At 36.8% G+C, this 17,195-nt stretch overlaps 1 protein-coding gene across 1 annotated transcript in view; it reads right to left on the reverse strand.

Annotated features, from left to right (window-relative positions):
• Nucleotides 1-17,195, reverse strand: part of CSMD1 (CUB and Sushi multiple domains 1) — a 1,986,149-nt gene that overhangs the window by 141,231 nt on the left and 1,827,723 nt on the right. The window contains exons 48-50 of the mRNA XM_034647758.1: nt 13,723-13,911; nt 9,168-9,314; nt 4,002-4,190 (exon numbers count right to left, since the gene is read on the reverse strand). Coding sequence (XP_034503649.1) covers nt 4,002-4,190; nt 9,168-9,314; nt 13,723-13,911 — 525 coding nt within the window. The remainder of the gene's footprint in view (nt 1-4,001; nt 4,191-9,167; nt 9,315-13,722; nt 13,912-17,195) is intronic.

Below are 17,195 nucleotides of genomic sequence, written 5' to 3' on the forward strand. Positions count from 1 at the left end.
CCTTAAAATCTGTATTTAAACACTGAGGGAAAATCACAAAAAATATATGATAATCCTGCCTAATTTTTTTAATGTTTTCAAATTTAGCTTAAAAAATCTTTTTGATATTACAATTTTTGATAAGTTTTCTCTGATCCTATTTTTTTAGAGACATTCATCTAAAAAGAGTTCCATATGCACCTGAAAAAAGATGCTGTTTAACTAATGATATATACATAAATTTGGTCATGATATCCATGATGCTTATTGTCATAATTTATAAATCTTTTTTCATGGTTAGGTGGTGATTCTCTTGAAGGGAGGAAACAGGTCTCATTCATTTTCTTTCCTTACATCCGAGCACATACAAACACTCAACAGATTTTTGAAGTGATAGGGGAATCCTCCTAGCCTGTTACAGAACACAGACTAGATGATTTAATATAAGAAAGGAACTAAAATGACAATTCAGATAAAGGGCTGGTATCCAAGATCTATAAAGAACTTATCAAACTCAACACCCAAAAAACAAACAATCCAGTCAAGAAATGGGCAGAAGACATGAACAGACACTTCTTCAAAGAAGACATACAAATGGCTAACAGACACATAAAAAATGCTCAACATCATTTGCCATCAGGGAAATACAAATCAAAACCACAATGAGATACCACCTTACATCAGTTAGAATGGAAAAAATTAACAAGGCAGGAAACAACAAATGTTGGTGAAGATGTGGAGAAAGGGGAACCCTCTTACACCATTGATGGGAATGCAACATGGTACAGCCACTCTGGAAAACTGTATGGAGGTTCTTCAAGAAGTTAAAAATAGAGCTACCCTATGATCCAACAATTGCACTACTAGGTATTTACCCCAAAGATACAAATGTAGTGAAAAGAAGGGGCACATGCACCCCAATGTTCATAGCAGCAATGTCCACAATAGCCAAAATGTAGAAGGAGCTGGGATGCCCTTCAGCAGACGAATGGATAAAGAAGATGTGGTCCATATATACAATGGAATATCACTCAGCCATCAGAAAGGATAAATACCTATCATTTGCATCAACATGGATGGAACTGGAGGGGATTATGATAAGTGAAATCAGTCAAGCAGAGAAAGACAATTATCATATGGTTTCGCTCATATGTGGAACGTAAGGAATAGCACGGAGGACCATAGGGGAAGGGAGGGAAAACTGAATGGGAAGAAATCAGAGAGGGAGGGAAACCGTGAGAGACTCTGGACTCCAGGAGCCAAACTGAGGGTTACAGAAGGGAGGGGAGTAGGGGAATGGGGTAACCGGGTGATGGGTGTTAAGGAGGGCACATGCTATGATGAGCACTGGGTGTTATACTCAACTAAAGAATTGTTGAGCACTACATCAAAAACTAATGATGCACTATACAGTGGCTAACTGAACATAATAAAAATAAACAAATTAATTAATTAAAAAGTAAAAGAAAGGAATTGATAATCCACAAAGCCTCCACTAGACTGTGTCAATTGAGGCCAATGGCTTTCTCTGTCAGGTATTTACGTTATGCAAAAGTTTTACATTCTATAAGCAACAAAGGAAAGTGAATAATTAATGCTGAATACATCAAATTTCCCCCACTAAATACTGTAGCAATCACACATTTATATCTCATATTAAATTCACCTGAATCAACTTTAATGATACTTTAATCATGAGTAAAAGACCCTTAGGGTATAAAGCGCCCATATATGTTATAGAGCTTACTCCTTTAAAATTTCAGGACCCTTTCTCAATGGCCTTCATCTATTTGTGTAGTCATTTCTGTTTATTTTAAAAGATTTAATTTTATTTTTAAGTGACAAAAATGCTTATGCAATTGAGCCACATCTTTTAAGTGACTTTTAGAAAGCTTACTTTCTACCATGGTTTTTATTTTTAAACATTATAGCCTCACATATGATGAAAATATTTTGTATCTTACTATACCAAAATGCTATTTTATACAAATTATAAATACCTATGACTGAAAGACAAAAGACTTTTCCACAATAAATGAATTTAAATACTGGAAATACAGATTATCTCCAGAATTGGTGCTTACAAGATTTTTTATGAGTAGAATTCCTTTTGGCAGAAAGCAATTTGATTCAAACACTGAAGTGCAGGCAGAAGATCTGGATTCTAGGTCAATATATTTATGATTATTGATAAGTCACTTTAACATTTATGACCTTCCATTCCAGACACTTGAAAATAAGTAAATTGAACTAGATGATTCTTCAGTGCCCTGCAGGTTTTATAAGTCATAATCTATAAAGAAAGAACACAATCCTTCAGACTGCCTGGCTATCAGAATAGTTAAAAAAACTGCTTGAACCCTGTGGGTTTGTTTTAGGAAGATGATGCTTCTGGAGCACGTGATCATTTGAGAATGCAATCATGTAGGTTGTTTATCTCCCAGAAGAAATCTGAAGGAAGAGAGTCTAATTTTCCACGCAAGGTGTGTTGCGTGACTCCCACATACCACATCCACAGCATCATTGCTTCCTGGTTATGCTCAATGCAAAGAACAGATACACACACACCCCACTCCCTCAGATTCCTGAGCCCAAACTGCACAGACTCCCCGAGGATCTGGGTTTGGGTGTACTGTTTCTGAGTCATTTCCTTCAGCCTTACATAGTTCTGCTAAGGGAGGAAAGGGGAGCAGGACAGAAAGGTCACAACGTATGAGAAAAACACCTGCAGACCTCATCTTATCCTTTCTACTATTCCTAGGAAGAGCAAGCCATGTCTCCAGCTCTGTAGGGGTTTTCAGAACTCCTCCCGGAGCAGGAATATGCATGGTCATACGCCCGGATTGTGGCTCTTCCTGTGTCCCTCCCATCACACCAAGGTCTGCCCCCCTGACTTCTAGTGCCTTCTATTCTGATAGCACCTTCCACCTGGGCTCTACTTTGTGACTCGGGCTCTAGAAGTCCTGATTCTGGGAACTTCTCCCGATGCTGCTCAACACCCGCCCCCACTGTCCATTTTGAAGTTTCGTCATTATTACTGCCATTGGCATTCTGTCCCCAGGGCTGCTCTCTGAGCAACAGAGTCTATGTCCTAGACAGAGATAGAACACTTAAAGAAAATGAGAATCATTTCTTCTTTTAAAGAACAAAATCATTATTCCGAATGAAAGCAGCTTTTGGATCTTTATGTTTGTCTTATATTTAAGAAAAATTTCTGGAGCTGGAACATATATGAAGCAAGCTAAGTATCTGATTAACTTCTGGTGGTTAAAGACACATATAGTCACTGGGATAAATACCCATTATTATCTCAGAGAGCGATACCAGAAAATCTAATATCTATGGATAAAGAAAAAAAGGAAGCCAATATGAGGCTCCATTCATAAATCATAATTAGCTTTCAAAGACCAATATATTTTATTATGAATATAAATCTCGATAAGGCAAAACTATGAAAATTTCATGACTCCAAAGCCTTCAATTAAAATTAAAATGCCTTATTTAAAAATTTGATTTTTATGCATCTGATAGATAAAATACCCAAAAAAGCATGAAATATTGAAATCAACTTTAATAAGCCCTAGATGTAAATGACCAAAGGAAAATGAAATAAATAGCATATGGCTCAAAGAATGAGTTTTTAATCTAAATTTTTAAAGGAGGTTTTAGTAAATTGATTTTTTAATTAATACAACTGTCAAGAAAAATTCTTTTGAATCTACATCAAATAACATATTTTTTACTTCAAACTGAAATACAAGTATTAGGATAACTCTACCCGGCATCTAGTGAATGTTCAACCATCCTCTGAATTCAGGCTATAAAGCTAAATCAAGCCTAGTGTAAATGTCAGAAATATTTGCACGGCCGGTGGAAAGTTTAATTTGTACTTCTATAAACCCACATTCAATTTTTCCTTACCTTTTATCCATCTCTGCCACTTCAGTAATTCTCAATATGTGATTAAAATAAGAACAATAAATTCAATTCAAGTTTGGGGATAAAAAAAGCACATTTCTTACCCTGGCAGAGGGGAGCGAGAGAATCCCACTGATACATGCCTCCTGGATTCCGTCGACAGGTTGCATTGCTGTGGCCGATCATTCGATACCCAGGCTTGCAAAAATAATGCACTTTGCTCCCAAGTGCTCCCGTGGTCCTATTGAAAATACCACCGTTCTTCGGAGTGTGGGTCAAGCTGCAGTAAGGTGCTATGGGCACACAAACACATACAGGCGTAAATAAATAGAGACCATTGGGTTTCCCCTGGTAAGAGGGATATAAATGAAATATCTTTATTGTTTAAATAGTGGGAAATCAGCACCAATATGTCCACTGATTCTAAAAAGCATCCCCAAACACCAAAGGCTGGCAAGGATATGGAGCAAGAGGCATTCTGACTCATTGCTGATGAGAATGCAACATGGTGCAACCACTTTAGAAGATGGGGGCAGTTTCTTATAAAACTAAACATACTCTCACCCTCCGATTCAGCGGTCATACTCTTTGGCATTTGCCCAAAGAGTTAAAAATCTATGTCCACCAGAAAACAAAACAAAACAAAAACAAAAACAAAACAAAATAAAATGCACTCTAGTATAGTAACTCTATTGATAACTGCTCAAACTTGGAAGCAACCAAGATGCCTTCAGTAGGTGATGGACAAATAAGCAGTGGTCCATCTGGGCAGTGGAGTATTCTTCAGCACCAAAAAGAAATGAGCCATCAAACCATGAAAAGAAATGGAGGAACCGTAAATGCTTATTACTAAGTGAAAGAAGTCAGTCTGAAAAGGCTACTGACTGTATGCTTCCAACTATATGGCATTCTGGAAAAGGCAACCCTATATAGACGATGAAAATTTCAGCGGTTGCCAAGGGTCAAAGGGAAAGATGAACAGGTGGAACACAGAGGATGTTTAGGGCAGTGAGACTACTCTATGTGATACGATAATGATGGATACATGTCATTATACATGTGTCCAAGCCCACAGAATATATGACACCAAGAATAACCCTGATGTAGACCATGGACTCCAGGTGACAACGATGAGTCCGCATAGGTTCACTGATTCTAACAAATGGACCATCTGGTGGGGACATTGACAGTGGGGGAAGCTGGTCTGTGTAGGGACAGGGGGTACATGGGAACATTTTGTATCTTTTCCTCAATTTTACCGTGAACCTAAAACGGCTCTGAAAAAAATAAAGTCTAAAGCAAAGCAGAACAAAGCAAAACCAAAAAGCATCTCAAAAGCCTAGCGCCAAGGTTCAATCTCTTACTTTGAAGTTTGGATAACATGCAATTATTACTCGATGTGAAGGCAGATCTGGACTTTCTGACTATAAAATATTATAAGGAAATACATGGAAGAATCATACGGAATTCCCTCACTCATCCCTTAAGGCTTACCCTCTTAAATAAGCTGAGTGACCACCAGAATAAGAAATGATGAGGTATGGCTCTGGACACCTTATTTGAAGCAAAACAATTCTCAATACTAAAAAAGAAAAGTATCACTAAAATGGAGAACAGGAGAATACAGTATTTTGCAGTTAAAGCCATCAACTTCCTCCTTGTCACTGTTGCTAAGTGGGTCTCCTGAATTGCACAATGACGTAGATATGAAGCTTCTTTTTAACATATGGGATTTGAATAAAATCCCTGAAGAAAATGCACTGCTCCAGGTCAATACAAATCTTACAATAGCTTTAATCTTTGCCTCTGCAGGAACTTTTTAAAATTGACGACAGGCATTTGTTATAATCACACAGTCTTGCCTACGCAGAACACAACATTCTGATAGCCAAAGGCTCTGGATCTTATTTACACATTTAGAGAAAGAAACTCATTTTATTCTTACGAGGCCAGTGTCACTGCAGCAAAGGATCCTATGAACTCCCTTCAGATAAATTAAAACAATAAAATAAAGAAAGTTGTGAAGGACTAGAGATGTGTGTTTCCTTTTGAAAGAAGAGATTTAAATGTACTACGTCCCCATGGGGGTTCCACAGACAAAGAACACACATACAAGTCTGAATGCTTAATGTTGAACCTCTCCTTAGAAATAAATTCAGAAGAAACTTTTTGAAGGTTCCAGATCATAGCAATGCACAGAAGCAATGTCTGTGTGTCTGGCCTCGGTTGTCAACCATTCTTCTGTGAGAAGAATCCTCAGAGAATATTCTCAGCTGGATGATCTTCTCAAACACCATTTCATTTTTTTTAATGGAGTGATTTTTCTTAAGTATAAATTCACTAACTACTGTGAGAAACTTTTGATTCACTGCCCCGTTGGCCATGCCATTTTTTTAATGTACTTGTTCTAGACCAAATTTTATAAGTTTTGAATGAAGGAAAATATTTATTTTAGGTAAGGAATGAGTATAATCAGGCACCTTGGCTACCAACTGCAAAAACAAAATAAAACAGAAAGATAATTTATAGGAAGAAGGAGCAGACTGTAGATCTTGTTCTAAAGGGAGAGAGAAGATTAAGTCCGGAACAGCCCTAGAGGGACAGAGCGACCACATAATTCATTGCATGTCAAGCATGATTTTTGTCATAGTTTAGTCTGTTAAGAGATATAATGTGCAGGATTGTCCAACATTGTAGTCTGATAACTATCCATTTTCTCTCCTATTTACTATATATTTTTTTCCTATCACCAGGCTTTCAAGACACCTCTTCTTTCCTAACTCACCTAGAATGAGATATGGAGGGGCCCAGAGGGGAAAAGAGAGCTCTGAGAACAAAAGGGAAAGATTAGAGCAGTCAGTCCTGCCTGGTTGATTCGAGACTATAGTAAGAAATAAGAGGACCAATGCCCAATCCTCAAACGCTGCTGGTAGTGCCCTGGAAAGGCAGGGGGAGGTATCCACTAGGGGAGAAGACCCAGCAAGTTAGAGATTCTGGAATTTCTGGATGTATGTCTGACCAATGTACATCTTTAACTGTTCCAGTACAGAAGCTCACATGCTTCATTTAGTATCAAGGGACCATTATTAACTCTGCAAACACTTAGTAGAACCCTTTGGACAGCACTTGCTTTGTCTTCTTAGCTTTCAGTTTCAAATTATGTTGATCAATTATATCAAACCTATGTCAGGGTGACCAGTATTGCATAATGTATGTGGGACAAACAGAGGTGCAAGATACACCGTGTGGTCATATGATAGGCTAGAGCTCCCTCACCCACACGGTTACATATCAGAAACACAGTCCCTGCCCTAAAACCACTGGTGATGAACTCCTAGCAGAGGTCACTGAATCACCGAATTTTAAATGAAAATCTGTTAAAAAATAGAGGTATCCACTGACAAAACAAAAATTTATAGCCTTCTCTGAAATTCTCCAATTTCCTACTCTCCCAACACAGTTTAACAAAGAAGAATCTTCTTGTTCTATAAGGAATTAAAATAGCCTTTGAACGACAGAATTAAAGGTATAATCATATCACCAGGTTACTAAGTAATTTACCGCAGATAGAAGATAGATTGGGTTCACCATGATTTCCGCTGCAATGTCCATTTTTGCACATTGGAAATAAATGCAAACATGCTAAAGTCTTAATATTTATTTTTCAAAACAAGGAACATGATGAACACAAATCCAATCATTGCCCTAATACTCACCTAGCTCAGTCTAATGGAAATAATTTCAGTTGCGAGCTGTCAATAAGCATTTTGAATAACTACTTTGAGAGGAGGGGAGAGACACGAAGGTCTGGGTGTATTTTATTAAACTTTATCAAGAAAGAATGACTGAATTTCATGATCCCTGTCTGCACATCTAGAGCCTTTTCAAAACCTTGATACTTTTTTTGTGTTTAATGTTGTTTTGTTTTTTTAATAATATTTCTTATTATATTATTGTTAGTCACCATACAGTACATCCCTGGTTTCTGATGTAAAGTTCCATGATTCATTACTTGCGTATAACACCCAGTGCACCATGCAATACATCCCCTCCTTACTACGCATCACCAGCCTATCCCATTCCCCCACCCCCCTCCCCTCTGAAGCCCTCAGTTTGTTTCCCTGAGTCCATAGTCTCTCATGCTTCATTCCTCCTTCTGATTAACCCCCTTTATTTATTTTTTAATGTTTTTTTATTATATTATGTTAGTCACCATACAGTACATCCCTGGTTTCTGATGTAAAGTTCGATGATTCATTAGTTGCGTATACTTTTTAATATTTCATGATGTCTACCAACCAGAGGGAGCTAAATCTTATTCTTAAAACTACTAGGCCTTTTTGCTGTTCCCCTTCAGGATGTTCCTCACCACTGACCAAATAAAACACCAACATAGAATTCACAGTCCTCGAGTAAGCCACTCCTCAATTAAATGTAGCCAGTGAGCATCTTCCTTAGGGAAACCTACCTCAGTTATCACCATGGGATATCATTGAATGAGATACTGAGGAAAGTGTAGATTTTTTTTCTTAGTGATTAAAATATATGAGGAATTTAAATTGTCTACTGTTTCTGTAGGACAGTATAAACATTAGGTGTGGGTCAGTTCATATGACAAATGTACACAGGATCTAAAGTACATAAATATATTGACTGATTGAATTAATATAAATAGCACTGGCAGAGAATAATTAAAATACACAGGAAAAGGACAAAACGGTTTAAATGTCTATGAGAATATATATATATATATATATATATATCACATGTATTAATTAATTTTGTATGTGTACATATATGTGTGTGTGTATATATAGACACGTAGTCTGCAAATATGAAGAGGCATACAGATAATTAATAAAAAGACATACTGTTAATAGTAAGAGATTATCACTTATAAAACTAATAGCATTATGAATATCTCTTCCTGTTTGTTCCCTTAACATTTAAACCTACTTTAAAATTAGTTTATATTATATCACTTTATCTTTTAGAGGAAATGCTTTTGTTTTCTCTAAGTCAATTCAAAGTTTTATGACTTTAGCAACAATTATTAAAAGATTAATCAACAAATAGCTTCTTTTCCCTACTATAGTTTAGAGATCTCTCACTCAGAGTAATTTCCCATCATGTTATTTCTATGGGAGTTAATTACTCATCTTTGGAAAATGGGTTTACATTACAAATCTCTATTTCAATTTTTTTTTATTTACCGCAGATCACCTGTATTAAAAATGCTTTTATGCCAAATTTAAACTGCACTTACTAACCTGTATATCGAATCTTGAATCCTTTTTTACTGGTTGCATGATCAGTGGACCAGCGGAGGTATAACTGATTGCTCTTGCTTGTAAAATTTGATTGTTCAGTGTGGTTCCCACTTAAGACCACTAACAGAGGACTCTGACCAGAAGAACCTAAATAAAACAGAAAAACAAAAAAAAAGTTCAGATAAGAACTAGCGCCTAGAAAATGCAGACTACTTTAAGCTTTTTATTACGTTTAGGAGTCTAAATGCAAAATAGATATTTATTTCCAAAGTAGACAGAGAGTTCTAAATGAATAAAGCAACAAATACATTCCCTAATTAAAAAACAAACAAAACACAATAGTCAATCAAAATAATGTCACATTATTAACATATAATACATAGATCATATGAACCTTATTATAAAATAGGAACAATTAAAATAAATGAAATTAATTTTTATCATCATTAGTATGGACAATATTCTAAGTATATGGGGAAATACAGACTTTCATGTGATACTGGTAGAAGGACAAATTAGTATAATCACTTTGGAGAGCAATTCGGTAATATCTAGTACAACTGAGGGTTTCATTATATTTCTATAAACTCCAGCACACGTGGGCTAGTGTTACTCCTATAGCCAAATGTTTGCTCTAGCATTGCTTTGGTACTGCAAAACCTACATCCTAACTAGTACTTTGGCATTTTCAAAAAGAATGGGAAGTGCCATGAAAAGGAATTCTATACACATTTAAAATTAATTAACTAGATGCACACTTATTGGCATCGGTGACTCTTAAAATAGCATATTGACGACTGAAGAAATCTAACTGCAGATAAATATGATAGCAATTGTGTAAAAATTCAAAAGCGTGCCATATATAAATTATGTCTGTGTGTGCGTGCATGTAGGTAGGTAGAATATGATGACAGATATAAATAGAGGCACATAGTCACATGATAGACAGATAGATACATGGACAGACAGAGATAGAGAAGGAACCATAAAACGTGAGCCAGCAGGACCCACTAACACCCATCCCCTTCAGTACTATGTCCTTCTAGAAAAGGTCCCACACTACTGGATAGGAATGCAGCCTCCAAATGTCTCTGTACTCCTTGCCTCTTTAAAAAAACCAGAGCCTAAGGTAAATTTGACCAAATCCTCAAATTCATTACATCAAGTAATGAGTCCACATCTGTATTTTAAAATTTTTTCACCTCTTGGTACATTTGAAATCTTTAAAAACTCAAGACACAAAGTCAGTATCTAATAGAGAGTAATAGAAGCAGGTGCAGCCTACCATCTACCAACATGACTCTCGCCACCAGGACTCGATGACTGAAAGCAACTGCCTTCTTGAATACAAAAGCTGCATTCCTACTCCCTGGGTGTCATCTACAACACCACTCTCCTGGTGAACTCGCGTCACCTCATAGTCTGAAGGCTTCGTGGCTTTTCTACATCGTGCAGCTCCCTCCCGGAAGCACATTACAGGTGGGAGAATGCGGTCCTCACTGTTAGATGCACTGTACATCTTATCAGCTTATGGGACTCGCTTTGAGAGTCCGTTTGTAGGATTTGTATTCATGCAAAGGACTGAGAAACCGCAACTTCACTTATTAAGTAATCACAATCAGAGCAGTTAAAATTATTTTTTTCAACAAACAAACAAACAAACAAACAAACAGCATGGAATTGTGTTACTGCAAATATATATAGTGAAGCCATACCAGTCAGTATGTCAGAATGTGACTGTATTTGGAGATAAGGTCTTTAAAGTGATAATTAAAGTTAAGTGAGGACCCTGGAATAAGCCCTAATCCAGTAACAAGAATCCTTGCACAAAGAAGAGATCAGGACACAGACACACACTGAGGGGTGGCCACATGAGGACATGAGGAGAGATGAGACCTTGGAGAAACCAGCCCTGCCCACACCTGCAAGCTGGACTTCCCGCCTCCAGGACTGGGAGGAAACACATTTCTGTTGTCGAAGCCCCCCACATTGGCACTTTGGGATGGCAGCCCTAGTCATCAAATACAAAAAACTGATATGTTAGAGATGATCCGGGCAATGTTCGGTTTTGCTAGAGCAAAGTCGGACCAGATGAAATGCTACTTCTCGGTTTCCTAGAAGATGTCCCATAAAAGGATGACTGCATTTTACAATTAAAGACTTTGTGTTTTGGGTGCTGGTTTTCTCGTTGTTGTTGTCTAAAGAAATGATATATATTCTTGGGGCGCCTGGGTGCAACAGCGGTTAAGCGTCTGCCTGTGGCTCAGGGTGTGATCCCAGCGTTCTGGGATCGAGCCCCACATCAGGCTCCTCCGCTGTGAGCCTGCTTCTTCCTCTCCCATTCCCCCTGCTTGTGTTCCCTCTCTCGCTGGCTGCCTCTATCTCTGTCAAATAAATAAAATCTTTTTAAAAAAATGAAATGATATATATTCTAAAATAAAATACCGCCGGGAAATTAACCTGCACTTATGAAGTTTTAAAATGTCACTTTCATGACAGCGCTCAAGAGTAAAGCTTCAGGTATTCTTATTCCAGCAATGAATTCTTCATCCCTTTTTCATCTGTTCTTTTTGCCTAACATGCAACAAGCTTCCTCCAGGACTCTTCTTTAAAAATACACATCCAATTTTGCCCGCATAGAAGACTGCAGAGCCATAACAGAGAGTAGCTGTTTCTACCACCACTGTGGAAACTATTAAGTATTTTACAAGTGAACACCACAGTCTTTATGTTGACACCTTTCTCGATTGAGGTCTATAATGATTCATTCTTTTTGTTTATTTCTTTTTTTAATCAAGGAATAGCCACTATTGGAGCTACAGACGGGAATATACTCCTGGGATAAGAAAGTTCAAAATCAATATTTTCAACATGTTTTTTGGCAACTCATGAGCTATAAAAGAACCACTATCTTACAGAAGACAGAGAGAGGTGTGATAAACATGACACTTAATGCAACAAAAATGCTAACACTTAATAAAATATTCATATAAAACTGCGCCCTTTCATTTTATAGACAAATCTTTGAGACTAGCACAAAGCCAAACATGGATCTCTGATAATTTTAACAGCAAGGGCTTTGATATTATCTCTACTATCTACATTGTGGTTTGTAATGGGTATGATACACCCATATTTTGGGGAGATCAAACTGTAAGCACTTCAGGCTAAATATTGGTAATAAATTTGCTCCTGTAATTGCAAGCGAGAAGCACTGACAGCTAAATTCCAATCCGACTAAAGTGAAACAAGGGAACATGAACACATTTATGGTAATTGTGTAAATATATTTAATTACAAACAGAGTATATAAGAATATGTACACACGCACGCACACACACACACACGCACACACACACACATGCAGCCCCAGAAGTGGGCTGCTCACCTACTTTAGTTTTGTATGTCATCTAATTGACCTCAGAATCATGTTTACCTGACTCCTCATTGACCTAAGGACCCTGTTTTTGTACTTGGCTAATAAATTACTGCTTTCCATCCTAAACACTACAGAAAAAGTCTTCAACAGTTCATGCCTGCTTTAACATACACTCAAAAAACCTCTAAACATGAAAATATTGCTCCTCATCCCTCCGTGTCTATGTATGTAAGTGTGAGCTTAATTTTCAATTTAGTAGCTCATCATCTTACGAAATACATACATTGATTCATGTGGTGCCTATCCATATGAACAACTTGACTATTATGATTCACCAAGGAAGCAGAAGGCATAGAGACACACACAGAATCAATTACAGTAATTTTTTTATTGAGTTGATTGTTATTTTACTGAACTCAATGACAATCCATCAAAACATGCAAAAGCCTTATTATTATATACAGCCATATTTGTATCTTGGTCCAATTTTCTGGGTTATGATAATACTTCTATACAAAGAAAAATATTAGCATCATCTCCACTTCAAATTGACAATTCAACCACATAATTCTTTTAAGCACAGCATTGTTCTATTAATAAGTTTGTTAGAAATATGTAAAAATGTATAAGACTCGGGTTGAAAATAGTATTAACATTTGGTGAGTGCATTGTACTATTTTTTAAAAGATTGCACATTAAGGACTTCTGCAGCATTTATCATCTAGAAATCTCTGTGAGCCATTATTTTTATGTAGTTCTAGTAAAATAATCATTTAAATTGATTAAAGTACCTTTAGCTCTCTTAAACTTCCTAAAATATCTTCTGAATCAATAGAATACTTAGAGAGAAAGGAAGAGCTATATGAGGCCATCTATTCTAAATCCCCACATGAAAGAATTAAATAATGGTTCAAGTAGATTCAAGACAGTTTCAGAATGCATAGCTAGCATGTTAATTGCTTAAAAGTTGAAACATTAACAAAAGTATGTTCATGTTGTACAGACTCTTGAGACCGCACAAATGCAAGAATAATTCATTTTCTGTTTGGGGGAGATATAATTTAACTCACGAATATATAAGAGTCCTTGTGTAACAAAAACATCTTGATGGTATTTTTATTATACTATGGAGAGGTCACTGGTAGGTTAAAAAAAAAAAAGAGTACTGAAACTTACCATCAAACACTTCTAGTGCATCGAACTGCTTTTCACTTTGAAATGTATCCACGAAGATGGTGATATTATACTTCGGCTCCACTTTAATACTCCACGAGCACGTCTGGGAGTTAAAATAGTTGCCTGGGTAACCTGGACTGAGGATCACTCCAGAAGATTCTGTCCGGACTTCATTTGCAGGGCATTGTGCTAATGAGAAAAACACCGGTAAAAGTCTTCCTTAACAAAATGAACCCGACTTCCATAGGAGAGTTTCTATTCCTATTCCTGTATTTATAAGCCAATGGCAGTGGAGAGGGAACAATCCTACTGAGCCATGACCAAATTTAATACAGGGTACAAACCCAGCAGAACAGCACTAAATAATAATGAGTCACATTTTAATACCACCCTATAACTTAAATGAGAATTATATACGTATATAATATATGTGTTGGTATATAGGGTGACTAGATATAGATAGATAGATAGATAGATAGATAGATAGATAGATAGATGATTGATTGATTTCATTTACCACTAAGGAAAGAGATTATGTCACTGACCCAACTCTAGGGTAGCCAAATCTGACAAAACTGCCAAATTGAAATGAAACCTGAACCTGAAAGTTTCCTTTATCTGGAAAAGGTGGTGAAGCAAAGTACTCGCTCCAGCTGATCTACCCATTGTGAGTGAACTGGGAAGTACAGACATAGGAATGGTTAAAACCATCATGTACCGTTCACTCTACAGTAACTTTCTAGGACTGAACTGGGCAGGTGCATTGGAAATTTGATCCTAGGATCACATGTTTTCCCAAAACTAAGAGGCAAGACCTCACCTTTTCAGTGTATTATTATAACAAGTAAGACTAGTGATTTCTAAATGATGAATTTATCATGTGAATCATTTATCAGTTTATCATTATGAATGAATCATTAAGATTGTGTGGACACAGTGACATACTTATCTCCTTCCTGCTCTCCTTTTTTTCTTTACTCAACTACTTCCAAGATAATCAAAATAAAACTGATCTGCATAGGTATGAACATGCAAAAGAAAATCACCAGTCTCCTAATCAGTAATTTATTTCATTGATAATTTATCATCCAGGAATAATTGATTTATACAACTATTAAGAAAAAATTTTATCACCTATTGATAACGGTTCAAAATTAAACAGAGATATAGCAAAACTCTTTTTAATTTTTTTAAAGATTGTATTATTTTTTATTTATTTAAGAGAGAGAGAGAGAGAGATCAGAGAGGCAGAAGGAGAGAGAGAAGCTGACCCACTGATGAGCAGGGAGCCTGAGGCGGGGCTCATCTGAGGACCCTGGGATCATGACCTGAGCAGAAGGCAGATGCTTAACTGACTGAGCCACCCAGGTGCCCCTAGCAAAACTATTTGTAAATTTTAAAGTTAAATGATCAGCTTTTCCTACATGAAAAAGAGATTTTGTTAGAGGAAATTTGTCTTATTTGTTGAATTATCTCCTTTTAATTAATTAAATTTACATTATTTAATTTATTAAATTTAATTAATTTTATATTATTTTAATTAATTAATTTTTTATTATTAATACATGCATTTTGAAATAATTTCCTCGATAGGTAAAGTTTATGTGATATATTTTGATTCAAGTAACTGTCCAGTAAAAGGCAATTTTTCTTTTTTTTCTTTGATTTACCTTAGTGTTCTTATTCAGATGTAACTTAAAATTTAGAAAAGGTTCAGGCATAAGATCACCAACAATGAAACATTTCACAGAACCCTTTTAATGGGGCACTTGGGGGGCTCAGTTGGTTAAGCGTCTGCCTTCAGCTCAGGTCATGATCCCAGGGTCCTAAGATCAAGTCCCACATCTGGCTCCCAGCTCAGCGGGGAGTCTGCTTCTCCCTCTGTCTCTGCCTGCCACTCCCCTGGCTTGTGTGCTCATGCTCTCTCTCTCTCTCTCTCTCTCTGTGTCAAATAAATAAGTAAAATCTTTAAAAAATTTTTTTAAATAATATTTATTTTGTTATATTAGTCACCATACAGTACATCCCCAGTTCTTGATGCAATGTTCCATGATTCATTACTTGCATATAAGACCCAGTGCATCATGCAGTATGTGCCCTCCTTAATACCCATCACCAGCCTATCCCAAAAGAGCCCTTTTAATAAAGAAGTATTTTAGGTAGATTTTTAAGAATCTTTACAATGTTAAGTAATGGTAAGTTATATACAAAAAGTAATTCAAACCAAAACACTCAGACAAAAGCAATTTAGTTTAGAAAGTAATTTCTTCTGTGATGGTGGTAAGATCACTCTGTGAAATATATTATGTCCTTTCAAAAATGAACATACTGGCATTTTTTAAGAGAACACAATAAAAGGAAATTAGCCTTTCTATCTGGATGCATAGGTGTAGGGCCTGGAGTTTTAGAATCTCCACGGATGCCTTGACTTTGCAGTGAGAGCCAGAGCGTTTCTCTGCTCTGATATAACTAGAAGGCAATAAAGCTACTTTTCAGGGTCATAATTAGATACAAATATGTAAACCTTTTCCTTCAGTCTGAAGCACTACACGGGCAGAATGTGCTTCAATGCCTGCGATGCACTGACCACCTGCTTTCCTCTTCCTGACTACATTCACTGCTGCCCCAGCACATTTCATTCTGTGCTAATACAAGTGAGAAACATCTAGCCCAAATCTCCCCTTCTGATTTCATCACCTCCACTATCGTCCTTAGGCAACACTGGAACTTCAGATCATCAAGAAAGTGGAAGCTCTCCACTAAGTTGCTGAAATCCACCTGCAGAGTTCAGCACATGCCCAGGTTTGAAAGGTGTGAGTGGTGATAAATCAGAAGCAGAATCTCGGCATAGCTATTTTTATTCTCTCCATTTTCCTCAAAATGCTGCTTCTGTTGCTTGGAGAAGATGCAATGAAAATATAAGTGAAATTATTTGTTTCTTTTTTCTTACAAAATTTCATATTTTTTTTCCAGATGTACATATTGTTTTAAAATGCACTTGAGTATGTCTCCCTGGGAGCTAACGTGTTTTTGATTCATTTGTGTCTCTTGCTCCCTCATACATCCTATTCCTTCCTGTCCCTTGCTATAAGGTTTCAGAGACTGGAGCCTCTCCCAGAGCCAGGCCGTTCATTTCTCTATCAGCATTCACACTTTATACACAGCCTGCATCTCCGCAGGGGACACTGGATTCCTCCTGCTATGGGAAGCACCTTTTTGAGGTCCCCATCAAAGACATCTCTGAAGGAACGTGCCTCTCTGAGACATTCACCTGAGTTTTGAGTCACTACATCTCTGCACAAAGTTATTCCTTTAGCTTATTTTTGGAGAAAAAAATGAAATGTGAGGCTTAAAACCAAAGCATATTATTTAATGCATCTTACAGGGGTTCAGCAAAATTAATGCAGTCAAACATTAGGATTTATAAATAATTAAAACTAATTCTTAAAACACCTGTAGGTCCCAGAGAATTG

This window comes from Ailuropoda melanoleuca, chromosome 18, assembly GCF_002007445.2.
Source record: "Ailuropoda melanoleuca isolate Jingjing chromosome 18, ASM200744v2, whole genome shotgun sequence".
Taxonomy (NCBI): Eukaryota; Metazoa; Chordata; class Mammalia; order Carnivora; family Ursidae; genus Ailuropoda; species Ailuropoda melanoleuca.